Source organism: Ptychodera flava, chromosome 3 (assembly GCF_041260155.1).
Source record: "Ptychodera flava strain L36383 chromosome 3, AS_Pfla_20210202, whole genome shotgun sequence".
In the NCBI taxonomy this organism is placed as follows: domain Eukaryota; kingdom Metazoa; phylum Hemichordata; class Enteropneusta; family Ptychoderidae; genus Ptychodera; species Ptychodera flava.
In genome coordinates, this window is record NC_091930.1 from 4,025,710 (window position 1) to 4,051,744 (window position 26,035).

General features: G+C 37.4%; 1 protein-coding gene across 2 annotated transcripts in view; it reads right to left on the reverse strand.

Moving 5' to 3' along the window:
• LOC139129447 (adhesion G protein-coupled receptor B1-like) overlaps nucleotides 1-26,035 on the reverse strand; it is a 113,266-nt gene that overhangs the window by 76,511 nt on the left and 10,720 nt on the right. For both annotated transcript variants that reach the window (XM_070695078.1, XM_070695079.1), the window contains exon 2: nucleotides 6,126-6,234. In XM_070695078.1, coding sequence (XP_070551179.1) covers nucleotides 6,126-6,137 — 12 coding nt within the window. In that variant the 5' untranslated portion in view covers nucleotides 6,138-6,234. The remainder of the gene's footprint in view (nucleotides 1-6,125; nucleotides 6,235-26,035) is intronic.

The window sequence follows — 26,035 nt, forward strand, 5'->3', positions numbered from 1 at the left end:
GAGCCAGAAAAGTCTATTCTTATACGCTTTTAGATGAGGGCGTCACGACGAAAAACGGCTTGGCATTTGCCGCTGTGACTCAAGTGTGAATGTAATTTATATCGATCGTGATAAATTTGCTAGTATTACTTCATGGTCGCTCGCTGTACGAATCTTTTCGAAACAAACAAGCCAGGCACCTTGGCGACATTGCCCCCTCAGCTGGGTGCCCTTCGTCATGGGAGACTTCTCTGAAATACTTAATACGTACAACTCTATGTACAACCTCAAGATTAACTGAGTTGAGCTTCTTCGCGGGCTTTTATGAGATGAACTAAACTCTTCACACCGCGTTTTGAGACAGCAGTCGCGTATTGCACTCTAAAAGCAGCCTGTTCAACGTTTTACCGAACATGGCCAGTAAAAATCACCTTATACCTGAAGTATATCATACTAACATTGATGGAGGACAACGGACAGTTTCTGTGTCTGAGTCTTTGTCTGTGTCGTTATGTTTTCCTCTTAATAACATAGGAGAATCGCATCGAGTGTAGGACTTATCAATATTTGTTTGTGTCACATCACATGACTAATGTAATGATATGAGTTTCATTAACTGGCTATTTATAGAAACCATTTAGCGTTGATTTATTAACCATGTTAAAGTCCTGGAGTTTACCTGGCACCAGCGTCGCGTCTGAATGTAAAGTTGCATCGCGATGAAAATCAAGTTAAATAACAATTCTTGGTAGGAAAATGACGGTTTCTTCAGTACCGAGCGTGTGTGGATGTGGACATGGGGAGAGAGAGAGAGAGAGAGAGAGAGAGAGAGAGAGAGAGAGAGAGAGAGAGAGAGAGAGAGAGAGAGAGAGAGACTGAAGACAGAGGTGATCATGATAATATGTAATAATTGCTAAATAAAGGGACTGCTACAGGCAGCGTCTTCAATCATTGTTTTTTGAAGGTATCCGAGCGCAAAAGACAAATTTAATCTTGACTGACAGATAGCCCTGTTGTATCTTCAAGCTACTTATTGAATCATGCACAATACTGCATGATTCAATGTCACCGCGCTATTCTTAGCGAGTGTGTGTTTCAATAATCCGTAACTTGAACTTGATGCGTTCAATTTTTCTTGCACATTTCTTTTGTGAAAGACATGTCCTTCGCACTACATTTGAAGAAATCAAATTATGAACTCCATGCACCTCTGCTCAATTACTCACCTTAGCGTCAAATTTAAATTGCTTTTCATCATAACCTGGGCTATCTGTTCTTCAATTTATGGGAAGGAAGTATCAAGGAAGCCGTCTAACTTGAGTGGTGAAGGATGCGAATACCAGTCCAGTTTTACATCGTGAAATTAACTAGAATTTTTTTTTCACTAACAGTCGGGCATAATTTCTATGTCGTTTGCAAGTTTTACCCCTTCTTAGGCTTGATTTGTGACATTCAACAATGCGATCTAACAGCCGTGAACATTTCACTAAGTGTCTGCTTTTTCCTCTGACGAGCATGCGCAAATTCCTCTTCTGAGGCGCACCCTCGTCTTGTGGTAGGTTTCATTACCTGTTAATTTCAGCAATATTGTGGGACTGTATCTTGAAAATACAAACCCGCTTTTTAAACATTTTATCTTCTCGGTAATCGATGTCATTTAGTTTTTGACATCGAGATGAGCAGATGAGAGAACTCTAGCCTTCCATCGGTATTATTGACATCACTGTCACACTCGTGATTCATGAACTTATAAACGTTGGAAAGGAAAAAAAGGGTTAGGTACCATATATTTCGAGCAAATTATATGTTTAGGTAGAATGCGCCTTGAGGACTGATATTCAGAACGTTACGATACTTCCTTTCTGTCACTTGTGGGGGCCAAATGTGTAGCAAATTATGCTCCGAAGAAGCTTTTGAAAACGACAATTTAAGTCCACCACAGAGTAAACACGTTGATGGCTGCCATTTTGAATTTTATCGGTCGGCAAATATCTGAGTTTATTTGTATTTTACCAATTTTTCAAGGGGTACCCCTGATTGTTACCCTTCACTTTAAAAGGAAATGGTTCAAAGTTTCCTTTAAGAAAGATCTAAGGCTCCCTGTCGGAGATCGACTGGTTTGGTGCCCGGGAGATTGATGGTCGTCGAGTAATCTTGAATTGTAACACCGTGAAGCTGGAAGGGTAGGTCAAATAAATCAATTTTTTTCCTCATTGCCTGCCCGATTGTCAATTACATGACGTCAAGACCTTGAACAACCCTGGGAAACCGCTCTAGATGTCTTAATTACCCCCGGGAGTTGAAGGCTCTTGAAAATGTTACGAACCGTAGAGAGAAGGACAGCCCTGGCATGATGGACGGTACAGTTCACAAATCAGCATCAACCCGCCTTTTATTTGCTCGTACTCTCTAACGAACCCGTTGTGATTTGAGCATGGCTGTATGCAAACACCATTCATTCATATGCCATCGCTGTATTCTGCCGAAGGGCACGTGCATTATGACGAGACGTCGGATTTCCAGGAGTTTACAGGAATGACTTGACCTTCAGATGTACTACTTTGAACGAAGGATACTAAGAATTGAAAGGTTGACTCAGTCGACGACTTCTTCAAGGGATGCAGATCTCCAGCAACATGGTGTGGCTCATCTGACGTCACAGTGACGCGTGCCAACATTCGTAAATTCGACTCGTCGATAAGACAGTCACATTTGCTTTTTAATTTTATTGATGACTTTTGATGCTTTTGGGACCGATTTTACCGTCTTACTACAAAATGCATGTTTTTAGGACAGACTTTTGGACTCCCAAGATCTATGAATTAAAACTTTCGCTTGTCTATAGTTTGTCTAGGCTTATTTTGAAACCTATGGAGTGTTTTAAATTTTACAAAGCTTCCTTTTCTCTGAGTCAAAAACATAATGTCTCTTCCAATAAAGTCAACGAGGATACATAGCAATTATAATTATAATTTCAAAATGTCGGTAAAAGATGGGGTAAAGTGCCACTGCAATCTTACACTTGGCATACAGACTTTTGTGTAATGAAAGACAGAACTCAAAATTTGCTTCAGCAAATTATGACTGACACGTTTTATCAAAGTGTTTCCATAATTTCGTGGATTCTGTCAGCAGGTCACGCTCCTCATTGCAGACATTGTTATCCAACCACGTTTTCCTGATAGTGGTCGAGAATCAAATTAGACTCTATTTCACATGTTAAAAGAAACAATTTGTTTGCACTTTCTCTTGCAATGCTAGATATTCACGTTTGTACAAGAACTTCAAGGTGATTTTAAACAGGTTTTGAAGCAATAAATGACTCACAGCCTACGTTTATCAGTGAAGATGCAATGCTTGTATAACCCATAGCAGTATAGGACTCTGGCCCGAGAAAGCCCCCAGCCCTGTATTGGGTGCAGGAGTTCGACAAATCGAACTTCGAAGCACAAGCTCTACGGCTTTCCGTTAAACTTTTGGCTCAAAACTCAACATGTTTACAGTTTGGCCCCAAGACAAGCGTAAAAATTTACATTTAGTATAAAACGTTGGATCAAAATCTCACTTGAGATAACAACAATTGGGTCACCAACATTTATTATCAGTATCTTGGTCGATTAGGCAGAAAGATAGGGAAGGGATCAAGACATATGTGTGTAACTCTCCTATGGCGTTACTTGTGAAGACGATAGTCAATCATATGGCCAGAGGACTATCTGGCAGTCATTGCGCCAAGCATACGAAGGGCTTCTCCCAAATGTTTGGACAAAGCGAGAGTGCATAAAAGACTTCCAAACGTGTTCAGGGCGGTAAAAAGGTAAGACATCGTACGCACATACAAACTATACTTCCGACTAGATAAATTTGCATAGCCTTGGTTCCCGCACCTTTTGACGTTTCATCTGCAAGACTGCACCGCTTTCGACAAAAAAATAGACAATTGGTCTCAATAAATTTGGCGCCAAAGTGAACATGTTTTTCCCATTACATTTGCCCCTGAACGGATCCCGGAAAATAAAATAAATGAAGAGCGATGTGAACAGGAAGCGAACTGAGATCAAATGTCTTCATGTAGGGGACTTTACCCCGTCAAAAGCGGCAGGTTTTACGACATTAAACTGTCATTTTGGAACGATAGTCGCGAACCTGAACAAGGTCTCGCCCGAGCCTGTAACGGCTTTTGCACGTTACTGTCGCAAGGAGAAGTGAACCGAGTCTGGCAAGAAGCAACGTAAGAACAGTCAGTTTATAGGTTAGGCATACAGCGAATGTAATCACGCTGTGCAGAAAACGTGTTAAAAGGTAATAATACCCTATCATCTCTCAGCTGAGCGGTTTCTAATGGATAACACGCAAACTCGTAGCATGGCTGCGAGCGAAAGCAGTAGCTGAAAAACAAAAAAATCAAACGCACCTATCTATCGTCTTTATCAGTGGGATAAGATCTTCCCTGATCAACATGGCTGTTTCCGAGAATTCGTAGGCGTCGTTTTCCCAGGACAAGATCGCCCTGAGTCATCAACAACATTTCAATTAACCGCGATATACTTACGGGAAGTTAGTTAAGTTTCAGTTTTTTTTACGCGTAGGGCAGGAATGTGAACTGTTTATTTGACTAAAGAACAAGGCAGTGGAATATTCTCAGAAAGATCAAGTGAGGAAAGATCTAAACACAGTTTCCGATGAAGTGAAGGGGGTGGGGAATCCCATAAACTGCAAAGTTTCCCAGTATCTTTATAACATTGTCCTTTTTACTTTCCCCTTTTATGACCCAACAAGTACTTAGAATTTGCAGCTACCGAACCTCAAAGCAACAGGCAAAACTATGTGTGTTTCCTTTTTTAAAACCCTTCGACTCTCAGCTGTTTTTTCGCATTTTCAAAAAGAATATTGCTGTTTTTTATGTGTCACATCCAAATAAAAATAAAAATAAAATAAGTTTATGACGGACCTGCTATGTTTCCTAAGGGTATGTCAAACGGAAACATACATTACAAAAGAGATGTCAACAATAATGAATGTTTACGAGAAGTTTTCAGCGACTTTTGAGAGTCATATGTTGTAGAGGATATTGTATTCTACTTAACTGAAAGAATCGAAGTACACCGACCTAAAAAAACATATTGAAAAACTGATTGACCGACAGACAGACATACGTTAAGAAAAGCATACACACGCCAATGAAATTAAATTCGTCATACCATATCGTTTGAATGAACCCCGCGGTTTATGCGGAACATCGATCGCGCACGGGTTGAAACCGAACTCTCATTTTCGCTGCGTCCTGAATATATATGAAGCTTGTAAAATTACCCTGAAAAAGTAAATAAGGCCAAGAGATCATTCGTGCCCAGTCCCCCGAGTCTTTAAACGGATTGCGAAGAAAATTGTCTTTCACCGGCCAACAGTTGATCTCATTCTGCGAACACATCCACAAGTGTTTTATTTTGATATTCCTACGTCACGTGTAAGTGAATACGTCAATGTGCAAATGGAACTCGAATTCTATGCGCCCAGTGGTAGCTTACGCCTCGTTACATTGCATGGACAATATCAAGATAGACAGTTGGCTGAGAGTACATAAATAAAAAGAAATAAAATCTGAGCTGATTACGAGATGGAAGACGTTTGTAAAGGCTCCTAGATAATTCGACGCTCACTACGAATTCGCATGGATTTGTCGATATATTCATATAAAATTTGTAATCAATCATAAAAGCCACGCTAACACCGTCGATGGCAGTCTGAATAGCGAGAGCAAGGGGAAGTGAACTGTTTTACAAGCAGTATATACTGTATATGTAGGAGTACATGATACCATATATGGATACATGTTTATATACTAAACACATGAAATGTACATAATACACATATATAGCTACTCATACATACATACATACATACATACATACATACATACATACATACATACAATAATGCCGTATGGCTTGTAACGTAGGAAAAATTGTTTATCATTAAAGCGGACGACACTGTTGCTATGAGAAACGGCACTCTGCTCTCGTTCAATTTCCCTTCATACTGTATGATTGATGATGGTTACTTTTTATTGGAATAATTTCAGACACACAGACAAATCGACAGATAGACAGCAAAGCAGACAGACATGCATATTTAATGAACCTTACCTTCGTTCTCATTCCGTCTCACCGAGTTCTGTCTGCTGAGTGGGAATTACGTCACAAATTCACATCGTCTTCACCGCATCTGCAAGCACTTTGTAAAATCGCCAGGCACCTAAAATTAGTATGCAGAAATTCTTTCTCAGAATGCATGCCGCGAATTATTTCATTGAAGTGATTATCTCTATTGTCATTTATGGAATTTTCTGACGATGGACATTGAAGGAGAATTTGTGGCAATCTTTCGACATTTAACACCTGCCTACAAATCAGGCGTCATTTTGATAAGGCGACATTGAGTTGAGAGCATTGCACTTTGTGTAAGCCACCACTGAACTCCAGTGAAGAGACAGTAAACCTACTCATGGCAGCGACGTCTGAAGAAACGTAACCAGTTCGAAAACTAACTATGGTAACTATCTTAACGTAACGAATATTTACCATATATTAAAAAAACAGGCCAATCTTGGATTAGATTTGGTTACCACATACGTTTATAAAAACACTAAACATCTATAACACCCAACTTCTCAAAATTTCAGAGCACGAATAATTCGAATTGTAGGTTTGAAGAAACCGATTCAATCAATTTTGTGACAGAATTCAACAGAAAAATCAGGGTTTAGCTCTGCGGCTGTTTGAAAAGTTGATAAGCCACAGCCGGGGTTGAGATTATGGCATAGGTTATAGCCTCATTTTGATGAAAAATGAACTATATTAAAAAAATCCGATTTTACCATATTTGGTAATTTTGCGGACAGGTTTACGCATATATGATAATACCAGAATGTTCGCATACATAGGGAGTATCAGAGACATAGCGAATGATGGTCTATGTTAGACAAGGTTGCTGGAAGATCGTTTTAAAATCATAATGTGCGGTTCTCGTAATACACCAGTCTTTGGAAGAAACTAATTGCACTCTAAGATGGAAGCACATTCATGCTAAATAGTAAATTTATCCTTGGATGTTTCTATAAGAAAGAAATCAAAACGCGTGTATGTATGTATGTATGTATGTATGTATGTATGTATGTATGTATGTATGTATGTATGTATGTATGTATGTATGTATGTATGTATGTATGTATGTGTGTGTGTGTATGTATGTATGTATATTTGTTTGTAGGTAGGTAGGTAGGTAGGTAGGTAGGTAGGTAGGTAGGTAGGTAGGTAGGTGTGCGTGTATAAGCAACATGTACCAACCCAGCCCATTTCATGAAGCCATGATAACTGGACTTGTCGTGGCTTTTGGATTTACATGACTGGCGTTGAACATGACACTGAGTCTGCGATATTTATAGGTCTGTATTTGGCGCAGTCTCTTTTTAATATGCAGTTCAAGGACCGCGTTAAGTAAATTTAATATTGTTTTTACGGGGAACGTCCTCGAAGTACGACAGCGTTTTCCTCTTTTTCGAGGAAGTACACGCGTACTTAGCACGTTGCAAAAGGAAGTTAATTTAGTTAAGTTCACGCGAGTTCATATTTACTGTCGGTCAAATTTATTCCAGTATGGGCTAATCACACTAGAGCATTCTTATTTCATGACTATTTCTTAACAAAATCCAAACTCTAATTATAATTTTGAATTAAAAATAAAGCAATAAGTGGGCAGTTTTATTGTACTGGAAACATCATGACGACACAGAGCGCCGAGCGAGCAGTTAAACCTACTTGCTCTCTCCTGTCGTATGATAAAGACACAGCGATACTTATCACCAGATATGCCTCTTTCGGTCATTTCCCAATACACCTACGCTATATCTGAACGTCAGAGTCAGACATGAGCGAATATTCCTTTAGCAGTCGCAAATCTGTACAGGAACTGAAGCAATTTTATGCCAACGTTTATGTTTCCCTGTGCCCTAGTATACCTGGCAACTACTTATTCCGCCCCGAGCGGACAGTCACCTTTTCCGGAGGTGCTCAGCGATTGATGTTGCCATGACGACTAGTCGCTTTCATATGCACGTCATCATGCCGTCATAAACGTGTGCGACCTGATTCTGTACATTCTATTATGAATAAAAAAGCCGAATTAAAAATGCAGCATTTGCCTCTCTCCATTATCTTTTCGACCCAGTCACGGGATAACCTTTGCAAGACTTACCTGAGAAACCAAGATGGCGGGCCTGTCGGTATGCCTCTGTAAAATGCTTTCGATTCCTATTCGTAGTTCTTACCCTTTAATGCCCTCGTTCATTGGCTTATCGACCGTGTAATCACTTTTCTCTACATTTCATTATTTTCATTTTACTCGGTGATGACATTTCTGCACCGAAAGCACAGATTCGACCATTCTCCATTATTGATTGCTTTTACCCCTTTTCGTTTTATTTTCTTATTTTCGACATATTTTGGGGAGAATTTTAAAATATCTTTGGAAAATTCCATCTGGAAAGAAAAGCAAACTCGGACATGTCCACGAATTCCGGGGGTCATGATCAGTTAAGGTAGTATGTGCCTCGAAGTTGAAATACTTAAACTTTTGCTGAAACTTTCCTAAAGGATTATTTCAACCATCCTGCTACCAAATCAAGAATGAAAATCGGGGGTCACCGTGCAAAGTTTGGAACTAAAAGAAACAAATTTCCTAACATTCACCGATATTTTCAATTCAGAATTGGCGCCATCCCTGTGTTAACTCTTTGGGAAAAAATAGCATTTTCAGTTTTCAACCCCCCCCCCCAAAAAAAAAACAAAAAACAAACCAAACAAACCCACAACAACTTAGACGGTGAACATTTGTCTTTCTTTGAGAGCTTTAAAATCTGCCCACCAAGCGGTAGACTAGAAAAGTAGTGGAAAATTTGAGAGTCCGAATGTTTGTCCCCGAGGCACATTCTTCCTTGACGCTTTCACGGCTACTCGTTATCGATATTATCGACAGGGATACAACAGTGTAGCCACTAGGGTAGAGGGCTTGGCTTTACATGTAGTTCGGGTTATTCAGTGAGAGAATGCAGTGACCCCGGGGTGTGCAGCATCTAGAGACGGTATAAGACGACCGCCGCCGGGCTAAATAATGAAACATTCTAAAAACCATGCACGCATGTACAGTATCTTGTTCCGAAGCAACGTGAATAGAAATCGCAGATTACCATGAGAGCGCACAGCTGAGAGATTCTCAATTATGATAAAGGCAATCCTCCATCTTTGAACGACCTCGATATCGCTATCATGAAAATCTTAATGGTATGTCTCTTTTCGTGACTTTCAGTGTAATACCCTAACATTGTCAACACAGCGTCCTTGTGTGGTGAACTGTTCAGTGAAATAAATTCGCAAGGTTAAGGCTTCTTTTCAAGAACGAGGCAATCGGATTTTTTTAAAGCGGCGCGCGGCTGTGACGGTCAGTAACGACCACACGCATCGCCACCAGCGCGGTGGATGAGCGACTTGGGAGCAGTTTTCAATGATATCTAAGACAGTTATTCATCGCGCAAACAAACATTTTATTTTCAGCAGGCTGAAATAAAAAAAAAATGGCAAAAGTCAAGAAAAAAGAAAATTACTACAGTTGATTTACTGATTAAAAGCTCGAGGGAACGAGGTACTACTGTGTTCGGATGAGAAGCCACGCGCGATTTCATAGAAATGATAACACAGGCCGGGGATGATCTAGAGATTGAGTCACGTGGTCAAAACAAACAAACAAAAACGAGCGAAGAGCAAACTCGCAGTGTATGAACGTTCGAAATTAGACTCTTTTTCTTGCGAGACAAGGGTTTTTTTGGCACATCCACAAAACTGGCGCAAAAGATAAATTGAGCGTTGCTTGGCAACGTGTCTGAGTGAACGAATTTTATCACAGCGTGCTGAATGCAGATAACGATAAAATAAACGAAAAAAAAGTACAAATACCAAACTCAAGCGACACCATCATAAAATTTTGTCGTTTATGATTCATTATCATCAGTCTGTTTCCCTATCATGGCAAAAACTAATTAATTTTGTTTAACCCCAAAGTATGTCGTAAGACGCCTCTCCCGGGAGAAGCCATTGTTTGCAGCTTCATCAACACCGTGTTTTGTACCCTCGGGCTAACAATTATTTTTGTTTTCCTGTGCGGGGACATTTTTATTCTCTGCTTACGTCTCTGCCGACAGACATCATCAATCATCGACTTAGGAAATGTGAAAGCTTTTATATCGCGCTGTTTATGGTGCCCCTTTGTGATGTATCTGGGAAAGGGCGACTTGCATCGAATGCGCGTCTGGCCCCTGCATCAAATTTTAAATCGCGACGGTCTGTCCTTTGTATCGTTGTTTCATTCTACATCGCGCCATATCAAGGGCGTCAACAGGTAGCCACCGAAAGATAGAATTCCGGATCAGAGAAATTATAAATACACTCAAATAGCATTTCATCAGATGAAAGAGGCGATTTTGTGGGTTTTTTTTCAAAAAAATTCGCCATCTTGAAATACGTTGAATCTTTTCGATATGCAGTCTCAGCTGTTGATAATTTGAGACACGTTATAATTTTTGTCTCCGGGAAATTACATCAAATATTTACAGCAATTTGTGACTGGTACGGAAGTAGCGCTAAAAAGAATTCCCGAGAAATCGGAACTTGCGGATGATTACGTCATGCAGTGACAGCAGTGACGGGACTATTTTCGAGGAAGGTTACAGAGTACATTGTTCCCAGAATTCAATGATTGACTTTAATTAGTATAGGAACATTCCTTCCCGTTTGTATTATTATCGTGCGCAGGCTACAATACCCTATTGAGGGCGCTGCAAGCGAGAAATACAAACATCAGGCCGCGCAGCGCAGTGCGCATCGCATGTAGATCGGACTTTTTACGAAATTTACCGTATTAAGTCTCATGTCCACGAAAAGGACAATTTAGAAAAGAGAGAAGTCACCGTTTTGGAGGCAAGCTGACAGAAGAACGTTTGATGGCCAGAGGGTCAGTGACAGCTGCGGGCCGAAACGAGGTCGGAACGAGAGAAATGTGTATACCGTATGGAAGAAAGGCATGTACCGCTGCTCAAAATCAAAAGGCGCGGCAAAACTTCAAAGCATAACATTGTCGCAACCAGGAAAACAGGTTTCTATTACCGTATTCCCCGTTCGTTTGCAGCACTCACGTGCCTGGTTGCGTTCAGAATTATTTCGTCATCGACCTCGAGGTCGTCTATTACCGCGACAAAAGTGGAGCCAGAATTCCCACGAAGGTCGCTCTGGCTGAGTAGAACACGCCATTCATCTTAATTACATTGGCGGTGGCACAATACATCAAACAAATCGCGTTGTCTTGGCAACGGGCAGCGTGCATGCGCGTCCCCGTGGTAGCGTCGAAGCATTACATGATTAAGCGCACTTTCACTATAATAACACCGGTATGATCAATGGGGTCTTTTTAGCAGCTCGCACAAAGCGCTGTAACCAGGGATACATGCGACTCGCTCCTAATGATAAATCGGTTAAAAAACCACTGATCGTTTTTCCGTAGGGGGAGGCGTCAGATATTACAGCAGACGAACCATATCTGTTAAAGGGAAACAGTCGTCGGAACTGCGCCTGTGCGAGTTTCTTGTTCATAAACAATGTATTTCGTGCAAGATATCTAGAGGCACCTCATCATTATAGCTGCAACATTTAAATTATAGGATGTACATTATGACAAACATGTTTTAACTTTGATCAATCACCATCGTACCTTGGGTATTAGTGTTTAGCGGCCGTAGACAATTATAACACGCGCATGGTAAACGCAATTTCTGGCTTTGGGGGGGGGGGGGGGGAGGTTTGGCTGTATTTCGATTAGCGAGCGCAAAAATCGCACCACGTGTTTCTATATCGCAACCTCCCGTTACACGTTTTTATATATCGCAAAATATCGCGCTATATTGTTTGGCGTGTACCGGGCCAGTGCGGCACCGGCGCGCGCTAAACCAGCGTTGCATACACGTGGTTCAGCGTACGAGTAAAATAACGTAACAATCATTTTGGATACACTGTTACAATATTCATGTCATGCTATTGGTTGCGTCATTGTATAGTTGGCGCTGAACATGGATCGATTTTAGAGGGTATATGCCAGGTGGGGGATGGTAGCGTATGCGTTCCAGTGATTTCATAGCGACATAATTGCCTACTGTAGCTATGCTGATACAGAATGAGGCTTGGTTGGATTTGAAAACAATGTATTCTCTGCAAAAAACAGAGATTGTTACCCATATAAATATATTATTTCAAAAAGCCCAGATATTGGTGAATGACGTTATACGTATTTGTAATCATTGTTCTCATCAGGAACACGTGACAGCAAATTTAGGTAACCTCTCAAAATCAGTTTGTTTCCTTCCACTGTACATATGCTGCAGTGTTTCCGTGTGAAATTTGTGTGATTAAATATTGTCTGATCAATTTTGCAATGTGAGTCCGCCATTTTGGTTTTTAGGTTCCTGATTGTTTTCTATGACGAGACGATGTTTATTGATCCAGATCTAACAACATGCAGCGTTTGTACAGGGAAAGTAAAAACCCAAATTTTGAAACACTATTCAAATTAACTGTCGCATGATCTTTGTACGAACAATGATTACGAAAAATGACTCACAGAGTTTGTTAATGAAAATCTGGGTTTCAGAAAATATATACTTTAAGGTAGTAATCGCCTCGAAAGTGAAAGACTGAAAGTTTTGCTCAAACTTTCCTGAATGATACTTTCAACCATTCTCTTACCAAATCAACAATAAAAGTTTGAAAATAGAGAAACAAATTACCCAACATTTTGCGATATTTGAAATTCAAAATGGCCGCTATTCCCAAATTAACTCTTGAGAGAGGGTAAATTTTGAATTTTCGAATAACTAACACGGTGACAGTATTTCTTTCTCCAAGAGCTTTAAAATGAGTCCGGACAAGTGGTAGATCAGAAAAGAATTGTTGAAATTTTTGAGTCCGACTGTCCCCAAGGCGCGTTCTACCTTAAACAGTTATCAGCCTAGCCTGTCAGACTAGGCTATCGCGTCCGTATACAACCGAAGCCGACTCCAACTATTGGAATTTTCAAGCGGTCACCTGAGACTTACGCTTTAGGGGCAGCTTTTTGACCAGCCTCACTATGGGTAAGCTTACCGACTGTGTGAACGTTCGATGACGTACCAAGGAGAAAGCGTATACATGTACATTGCAATTATTGTAAAAAGCAATCGTACATTATTAGTGGATCTGAGCCATATTATTTACTGTCTTATCATACTAATATCTTATCTCATCTCATCTCATCTCATCTTATCTTATCTTATCTCACTTCATGTTCAGTTTGTGCGTGGTATTTTAGTCTTATACTTCTAAATTGATGTTCGTAAAGAGATTTAGAAAACGTTGAGGGAAAATTGTAAAATGCACCTTTGTAATATTCCATACTGAATCCTACCTCACTGAATTTTAACAAACATCATTAAAAATCAAAGAATTCTTCCCTGCTTTTTCGACGAATCTGCACACTGTACACCATGCGAATGGCACCGTTTATAAATACCCTGTCGTCTTGTGTTGTAGAGACAAACACTGCCGAAAACAACTGGGTCTTTTCATGAGAAGCAATATCGACGTGATGTAGAGCATTATGTCTTTTGAACGATATTGTTGACTGACCAACGCAAGCCCATAACACAATAGAAAACGGCAAAAACCCATAATTACAGAGTTGATCAAATTTGACGAAAATATCTTCCGTAAATTATCACAACCAAAATAATATAGTCTTAGGTCAACAAAAACTAATCAGTTATCGTAAGTCTAGGCGAAAATCTAAATGCTTTGGAGGAATGTTGTGAAAGGTATGTTATGATTATATACTTAGACACATAGGTGCATACATAGAGAGAGAGACACATAAACATATGCATTACAGAGATACATACATACATACATACATACATACATACATACAATACATACATACATACATACATACATACATACATACATGCATGCATGCATGCATGCATGCATGCATGCATGCATACATACATACATACATACATACATACATACATACATACATACATACATACATACATACATACATACATACATACATACATATACACATATATATACATACATACATACATACATACATACATACATACATACATACATACATACATACATACATACATATACACACACACATACATACATACATACATACATACATACATACATACATACATACATACATACATACATACATACATACATATACACATATATATACATACATACATACATACATACATACATACATACATACATACATACATACATACATACATACATACATACATACATATACACACACACATACATACATACATACATACATACATACATACATACATACATACATACATACATACATACATACATACATACATGCATGCATGCATGCATGCATGCATGCATGCATGCATACATACATACATACATACATACATACATACATACATACATACATACATACATACATATACACACATACATACATACATACATACATACATACATACATACATACATACATACATACATACATACATACATACATACATACATACATACATACATACATACATACATACATACATACATACATACATACAGACATACAGACATACATACATACATACATACATACATACATATTTGATTTTTTAATGATGTTTGTTAAAATTCATACATAAAATTCATACATACATACATACATACATATGTATGTATGTATGTCAATAAGTGTCTGGGCATACATACATACATACATACATACATACATACATACATACATACATACATACATACATACATACATACATACATACATACATACATATATACATACAGACATACATACATACATACACACACACACGCATGCATGCATGTATACATACATACATACATACATACATACATACATACATACATACATACATACATACATACATACATACATACATACATACATACATACATACATACATACATACATACATACATACATACATACATACATACATACATACATACACACACACATGCATGCATGCATGTATACATACATACATACATACATACATACATACATACATACATACATACATACATACATACATACATACATACATACATACATACATACATACATACAGACATACATACATACATACATACACACACATGCATGCATGCATGTATACATACATACATACATACATACATACATACATACATACATACATACATACATACATACATACATACATACATACATACATACATACATACATACATACACACACGCATGCATGCATGCATGCATACATACATACATACATACATACATACATACATACATACATACATACATACATACATACATACATACATACATACATACATACATACATACATACATACATACATACATACATACATACATACATACATACATACATGCATGCATGCATGCATGCATGCATGCATGCATGCATGCATACATACATACATACATACATACATACATACATACATACATACATACATACATACATACATACATACATATACACACATATATACATACATACATACATACATACATACATACATACATACATACATACATACATACATACATACATACTACATACATACATACATACATACATACATATACACACATACATACATACATACATACATACATACATACATACATACATACATACATACATACATACACACACACATACATACATACATACATACATACATACATACATACATACATACATACATACATACATACATACATACATACATACATACATACATACATACAGACATACATACATACATACATACATACATACATATTTGATTTTTTAATGATGTTTGTTAAAATTCATACATAAAATTCATACATACATACATACATACATACATATGTATGTATGTATGTCAATAAGTGTCTGGGCATACATACATACATACATACATACATACATACATACATACATACATACATACATACATACATACATACATACATACATACATACATACATACATACATACATACATATATACATACAGACATACACACATACATACACACACACACACGCATGCATGCATGTATACATACATACATACATACATACATACATACATACATACATACATACATACATACATACATACATACATACATACATACATACATACATACATACATACATACATACATACATACATACATACATACATACATACATACATACATACATACATACATATATACATACAGACATACATACATACATACATACACACACATGCATGCATGCATGTATACATACATACATACATACATACATACATACATACATACATACATACATACATACATACATACATACATACATACATACATACATACATACATACATGCACGCACGCACGCACGCACGCATGCATACATACATACATACATACATACATACATACATACATACATACATACATACATACATACATACATACATACATACATACATACATACATACATACATACATACATACATACATACATACATACATACATACATACATACATACAATACATGCATGCATGCATGCATGCATGCATGCATGCATGCATACATACATACATACATACATACATACATACATACATACATACATACATACATACATACATACATACATACATACATATACACACATATATACATACATACATACATACATACATACATACATACATACATACATACATACATACATACATACATACATACATACATACATACATATACATACATACATACATACATACATACATACATACATACATACATACATACATACATACATACATACATACATACATACATACATACATACATACATACATACATACATACATACATACATACATACATACATACATACATACATACATACATACATACATACATACATATTTGATTTTTTAATGATGTTTGTTAAAATTCATACATAAAATTCATACATACATACATACATACATACATATGTATGTATGTATGTATGTCAATAAGTGTCTGGGCATACATACATACATACATACATACATACATACATACATACATACATACATACATACATACATACATACATACATACATATATACATACAGACATACACACATACATACACACACACACACGCATGCATGCATGTATACATACATACATACATACATACATACATACATACATACATACATACATACATACATACATACATACATACATACATACATACACACACACACGCATGCATGCATGTATACATACATACATACATACATACATACATACATACATACATACATACATACATACATACATACATACATACATACATACATACATACATACATAGATATATACATACAGACATACATACATACACACACATGCATGCATGCATGTATACATACATACATACATACATACATACATACATACATACATACATACATACATACATACATACATACAGACAGACAGACAGACAGACATACATACATACACACACACATACATACATACATACATACATACATACATACATACATACATACATACATACATACATACATACATACATACTCACTCACGACGTCGCTGTCACCATGCATGCAGAGGACAGGCGAACGTTCCGTTCTAATCTCCGATGATGCGATGTTTACAAACGGAACGACGGAGTTCACTAAGTGCGTGTAATCACTGAATGTCAATAAGTGTCTGGGCAGTCTGCAGAACCAACAACCAGACAATGTTGTGCAGTTCGTTTTGGATTCTCCAAACGCAATTAGTGCAGCCCAGTTCGCTTGCATATACTCTGTAAATTGAATCGAACGCGAGATACATATATACATAGCGCGCTTTTATTGAGAAATCCAATGCACCCAACAGATTGTGACAAACAGACGAGAGATTTCTTAGCCTGTAGCTTTTACGCAGTCAAGGATACAGAATAATCGCAATCTGCGCAGACAGTCATTTAATTAGGTAATTATTATTATGACAAGGATACGCTTTTCCCAATTTGCCATTCAAACACGACCTCTTTGATTGACATCAAATTCAATATAAAGAGCAATTCAAGGCAAAGAGCTATTTCTATGTAGATGGTGTAGGCATTATTTGAGTTCCCGCCATTCATTTTAACAAAGCCCGGGGAAGTAATAGTATTGGAAACGCTTGCGTCAAAGTGTTGACTTCACAACATTCTCTATTTCAAAAAAAACGTGACATTTTTTTGAAGCGGCTATCTTCATTGGAATCTCTGACATAGCGAAGAAGAGAGCGAGGCACATGTATTTTGAAGCAGTGGATTTTTTTTGTCCGCAATGATGCACGGCGGTATATAATGACTTGCACCATGCCAAGTACGGATCTGTCCGTTTCTCGCCGGCAAACCTCCTTACTATACCAAAGGTTTTTAGGAACACTTGCAGGTGAGAAAATGTAGAGCGTCACCAAAGATGGCCGCTGCAACTTACATAAATTTAATTTGTAAGCCAAGCGAATTTAACGATGTATTTGTACTTCGTTTAGTTCGGGGAAAAACCCCAATATTCCTGTACGTCATTTAGTTTGAAAAAGCCAATATTTTACAGATGTCATCATCCGAACTCCTATCTTACAGCCGTTAAAGTTGCCTCAGATTCGTTTTTAATCTTTACAAACAGTAGTAAAGGAAGCCAGCCTAATGACTGGGCAGTAGAAAAACAAAAGTCGATGCTGAAATTTACTGCGATGCATTGAAATAAAACGATTAAGTAATAACAATCAAAGGAAGAAAAAAAACCCGATTAAAATGACTTAATGTCTGATGGAACAAAATCCCCTAGAAATCCCGTATTGCGATTTAAATATTGACAGTAGAATGAAATACTGATAAATCATTCAAAGTAGACAAATCTTCCTTTGCTGAAGAAGACATTAAAACTCTATTTTTAAAAGTTTGAAATGATGGATGGAAGCATGATTTCCGCCCTTTTGTACACTCACTCTCTCGTCTGAATGTGCAAATGGCAAAGAATTGAATTTATGAATATAAAAGATGATTAATTGTCTCTGGGTCAAAGTTCAGCTTCGTTAACTAATACCTTGCATTGCAGGCACGAAACAAGACATTGTGTATGAGGTGCGATACTTTACGGGATCTCGCGAGACTGCAGTGTCTGCAGGACGAGATGCCAAGCAAAGTGACAGATTTGTTAGGCGCGTAATCTACATGAATTAATTAAAGGTGGCGAAATAGTCAGAAAGCATCTATACAAGTATATAGATCTCCATGGGTTAAACAACAATTTGCCCTTTTCACTCACATGACCGGCAAATACCAATGACGTAAAATATCTAAGTCTCGTAACGTTTTGCCTCGAACGGACCCCCTTTCTACTTTGTAGGGACAGCACAGCTATACAAGGGAAATTATAACGTAAGCGATAATTTGAATAAGAGCTCAGAGGAGTCACTGCAAACATGAAGTTCAAATAGAAATTCATTTTTCTGTCGTTACGTTGAACTCAAATTAACATTGGTCAGGTTAGCATTTAGATCTACTGAGGTAGAACGCGCCTCGGGGACAGATATTCGGACTCTCAAATTTCTACATTTTTTTTTCTGATGTTCCACTTGTGGGGCTAAAGCTCTTGAAAAAAGAAAAGCTTTCACCGTCTTAGTTTTTCGAAAATGCAAAATTAAATTTTTCCCCATAGAGCTAACACAGGGATGGCGGCCATTTTGAATTTCACACGTCGCAAGGATGAATTTGAACATGCACTGTCACTTAAATGGGATAAATACAGTTTTAATTGCAATGGAATAGGTAGGAAGGTATATCTTTTGAACGAGAATTGTACTGTTGGTCGCGCAGAATTTCCCTGCGTGTTTTGTAACATTTCTCTTGGGACAGAGTTTGCGCGCTTTGCGCGAAGGTATTGAGCAGGAGCCCTGATATCGTTCAAAATTCAGCAAACATGTATCGAACCAAGAATGTCTGTATTAAGCTGCATTTACAACCACATCTGGAGAGGGAAGAACCCAAAAAAGGTCTCCCTTTTTTCCAATGCCTTCCTACGGACTTGGTATAATTTTAAATCCCCTTCGAATTAACACTTGCCTGATTTTGGAATACAAAAGGGAGAAATTTGATTGTTGTATGATGCCATACCAATAAAAAATACCAGGATGTAAGGTCACTCCAGGGTCACGTAAATTGCCTACTCTCACCCAGAAATCTGAGTTGTTACTGAAAGGCCAGGCAGAGTGTGTATGCTGCTCCATTTGTGTCCTATTAAACGTGACCTTTGACTTCCACTGTTCAAATGCAAATGTATGGAAAGGGGTCTCACAAATTGTTTTCAGCACGGTTGTCAACGACTGCCAATTTCAAGGTCTAACTTTTAGTTATCCAAGTCTGCTAGAGAATGAAAGGTTGTGGATGGGCTGTTTCGTAAATCCTAAATATTGAGCATTTGAACAAACGTATCACTGTATTCTTTGTACTGCTCTGTAAATTTAAACAATATTAACGTTTCTGTTGACACACAGGACAAAGAGGTTGGAGCAGTTCAACGTGATCTGGGTTAATGTCTATGGATGTCAGAAAGTACCTGTTTGTGTTTGTAAATGTGTTCTTAATAATAAATGTACGACAAAGAATGTGTTTTTCCAACACAATTTATTTTTTGTGACTTTTTATTTAAAAGACAACCCAACACATATTTCATATCAATCAGAGACAATTTTGCTTAAAGCTCCCCCTTAAAGTTCCCATATCCCTTCAGTCGCCCCAACATACCCTTGATATTCTCACCTCCGTCAATTCTGCCTCCCCCTCCGGAGGTGTTTGTGAATGCAGCCTAAACTCAATTTTCTTTACATTGACGTCTTGGAACGCACAAAAAATATGCGCATGACAAGGTAAATTCGATCGATGGAAACAGAAAATTGCCAGCCCACGCGATACATAATACCTTACGCGCAGCAAAGCCGCTGGTTTCCAGGTAACCATTTCGCTGCCCGAACTTATTGTTATATAAAATCTTAAAAAACCTTCATAAAGGTAAAAAAATGTATGAAACCGCACTAGTGACTATAAAATAGATAAAATTACAATACCGGAAAAACGACAAAGGTTTATACTCGAAACGTCGTCTGTTTTTTATTCTCTCCACTTAGTGTTTTTATCTGCCGTTTTTCCGGTTTTGTAATTTTATCGGATAGCAATATGACTGGCGGTTTTTTTTTGTTTCGCGCCGTGAGTCACACCGTGCATTTTGCAAATAAACCAATTCAATTAGCGACACCCAATACCACTCAGACTTCCATCAAACGGGATACTGACACCTGACGATGTGAATTTTATACGTTTTACGCACAAAAAACAAGTCTGCCTGATCATAACATCGATGATTCAAGATAATAAAGGAAAGATTAAACTTCCGTTATTATTGGGAATTCTCAGAAATACAAGAACAACACGACACGCTGTGGTTCCATGGTTCAATTTCCTTGGTTGAAAACGATATCAATCATTGTGCAACCATTTATCAATGTTTTCATTTTAGACAGGTTGTGACTTTAATTTATGCTTTAATTTCTCTTTGATATTACTTGTAGGAAACGTTCAGCGTGTATGTATGTACCAATGAAATTATACCCATGTCCCAAGGGGAAATGAGAGTGCGTAATGGTAAAAGCAGGGTGTTATTAAAATAACGCAAATTACTTAAAGTACAAAATCTGAGAATTGAAGGATGCATGAAACTTTAGTAACCGATATTATTACTCAAAAACTTGATGATATATATATATATATATATATATATATATATATATATATATATATATATATATATATATATATATATATATATATATATATATATATATATATATATACAATTTACAGATGCTCTTGTGGAAACTTACAGTGTTCGGTGTTAAAAGCAGAGCGTTATAAATAGTAACACGAATTACTTCAATTACAAGGTAATCATATCTGTTACTTAATTTTCATCATCTACCTATTTATCTGTCTATCTATCTATCCATCTATCTATCTATCTATCTATCTATCTGTCTGTCTATTTGTCTATCATACTTGCCTGCTCCTGGAATACACAGTATTTGACTAAACAACGACCGTCCCTATACATGAATGATGTCAATAATAACATACTGTTTTCGTGTTGATGTGTTGACAGCATATCAATGCATAAATAAGTCGTCAACATTAATGACACTCTGCCAACATCTAGCAGTACAGCATAAATATTTGTTATTTCAACGTAACCTATGGAGATGATCAAAGGAGTACAGATGAAAAACAGAAATGTTAAAGAAAAGTCTCCAAAGTTTCAGTGACCGACTTTAACATACCTATTTTCACAACACTATTTCATATTGTGTTGTCAGATTAATGAGTAGAATGCGGCTCTCACATTTTGACAATACTTTGCCAATTTAAATCGAAGCTGGTGCTGCCGGAAACGAAGTTTTCACATACCCTTGTGTACATTTTTGGGAAATTGTAAACTACATGTCCCCTTTACAGAAGCCGTCGAAGTTTATTGTGAATTTCAGTCGTGGATAAATTTTAGGCAGTCTGTTTTCGCAGAGGCAGACATCGCACAATGTCTCCTAATTGTTATTCTTGATCTATGAAAGAGCACTTGTTTTCGAGTATCCTTGTACCATTCGCGCCAAAACTTTGAATCTTTTAGTTGCGAGGCGCATGCTAACCTATGTTAATCCGCTAAAATGATTACGCATTTTAACAAGTTAGTGTATTTGGGGCGGATCATAGCAATGTTTGAATAAATTCAAACTGACCAACGAATAATGCCATTAAGAGGGATGAGGCCATATGGAGCTACAGATACTATAATATTAGTTAGATCGCGGATTCAAAACGAAGAATGTATTGCGTCCATATCGATAGACAGATTATCTCTCTCTTGTCCGAAGTGTTTAAAGCGGATATACCTTGGCAGGCTGCCGACTAAACACACCGTCAGCGTGACCAAGCAGACTACTAACAAACCACACAAAGGAAATATCCCAGTTGACTGGCACACCAATAACATGCCGTCTGTGTTCGAAGTAAAGTCGGGGTGTATTAAAAAACTGCCAGCAATGGTCCTCACGGAAATTCCAATCTCTAACTTTGTTAAACAGGACGTAGTACGGAATAATTAAATATACACTAAAAAGGGTCACTGACCTAAACACGGATTTCTAGTATCATATCCGCCTGTCTAAATGTACAAAACAGTACATTACTTTGAAAGCGTGCAAAGAAATCTCGAAGGCTTCACAATATTAGAAAAAAATGTTTGGTAGAGCCACGTCGAACACTTTACTGAATAGCGCGTAGAACCCGTTCACCTACAAGCTATATTGCTCGAACGGACGATGTTCGGCGACGCTCATCGGGTGGTTACGTTGCATTGAACGATATCGATATTCGTATTAATATTGATGCGCACACACGAATCCCGTAAAAAAACAACAGCAACAAAAACTAGAAATAATGCATTTGATTTACTGTATTATGCAAATAAATAAACTTGTTTGTGAGAGATCGAGATACATGTTGTTTATGCGGGATCGAACTACAGTATGCAACGTGTAGCTGGAATAATTTATGCGTTGCAGCATTTTCCGGGAAGCGAACATTTTACAGCGAAGGACGTTAACGCTGTTTTCTCAGTAAAATTAATCATCGTGTCATGGGAGATCGTAAACAGCAGAGAAAACATTTCTGAAAATTTTTCATGACTTTGTTGAGGAAAAACTTGCTTTATATATTGATTTTCAGAGGACGCCGAGAAAAGATTTTTGTAAAGCTGATACGGCTCTCCGTTTATTGTCATCACAGGGGTTTTAGTCGCGCGTTATTGCAAGGATATAGGTCACCGTGTTGGCATCAAGTAGCCTTGCTCTGTTTTGTTGCGGGCAGCGCTATCCAGGGCACGCAGGCAATATCCCATTCAAAGTGAATATAATAATAACGTCATAATGATCTAAAGCTTTTCATTTGAAAAACCGTCACACATAATGACAGAAGAGGCATGAGACATGCGCGTTTTCTCTCCACATTGAAGCCTCGCTTTCTGATTCCGACGCAAATGCGCGGCGACAATTGAATCACCATGGCGACCTGACGGCCCCGCAAAAACTGTTGAATTACTTCGCATTCACGCGCCTTAAGAGTCAAAAAATACGAGAGATTCAGAATAAAGCAAGTTGCTTCTATCTGATATTTAATGTAAAGAGCATTCTTTAAAGCTTGATCCGATATTTGTGTGAGGTTATCGAAGATACATTGGCCTCTGCTGACAGTTACCCGGGACAACGACCGTTCGGGGGAGGCAAATGTAGCGATGTCCTTTCTGAAAAATGACTTTCAAATCACTCTTACCTTACACGGGCTGCTATAAGTTTGATAAATGTATGATTATCATCCACGCTAACTCGTTTTTTGAGTGTTTTTTTGCCGTCGCGAGGTTCGTTCAAATTAATGATCGAGAAATGACAAACACATATTTAACGCAGGGATATAATGCTCGAAAAAGTCAACAATCCCTTGATGTTCTGAATAAAACAACAACAAATTTACAACGTAATTGAAAGAAAACACGCTCCCGTAGAATCTTCCAAGTTGCTATAAATTAACTAAGTTTACCATAGCTGTCATATTGACTATTCCGTCGGATCTTATTTTGAAACTTTAACAAACGAGGAACTAGGCTTATCTAGCAAAAATAGGGAACTTGGCAAGAAATAATGATATGTATTAGAAATGCAGTAATTAAAATTTCGATGACAAAATTCGCGCAGGTGATCTAAAATGCAAATAAAAATTATAGCTTGAATAAGCTTAGTGGTCTGTTGTTTGGATTTCACCCAAAAATATCGTACCGTCATATCGGACAAAGAAGTCGGCCCTTTACTGTATGCCAGCGTATTTGTTCTTTTCGCTGTCATATAACTCTTTCTTTCTTTCTGGTTAGTGACGCGTGACTTCGTCACTGACCGTAGGCACACAGCTTACAGTCTGCTGGTAGTAACCGCGTAAAAATAACAACGAGACGTCATTTGCGGTAATTATACAAAAGGTTTATGGAATTAAGTGTTTACGCGTTAAGCGTTCGTGCAGAGATGAGTTGACCTTTGACATTTGAACAGCGAAAACAACCAGCAAGAAATATGGCGATGATCACGGAAGATTGATGTTAAACGTTCGGTCACTGAATTTACATATTTGTTGCGCGACAACCCAACTCATTATGTATCATTAAAGCGGCAGTCTATCTACCGACCTTTCTGTCTATCTATCTATCTATTTATCTATCCATCTATCTATCTATCTATCTGATTTAAATATGTGTGGCACTGTATGTATGTAAGACCTTCTTTCACAAGTAAATTACGACGTAGCTCAGAGTATATATATATATATATATATATATATATATATATATATATATATATATATATATATATATATATATATATATATATATATATAAACAGATTACTTCAAGTACAAAGTAATGAAATTTATTACTTAAGTTTCATGCATCTTGCAATCCTCAGATCCTCTATCTGAGGATTGCAAGATGCATGAAACTTAAGTAATAGATTTCATTACTTTGTACTTGAAGTAATCTGTTTATTTATAACGCTCTGCTTTTGCATTGAGCACTGTAATTTCCCACGAGGACATCTGTATACGTCAATATATATATATATATATATATATATATATATATATATATTATATTTTTTT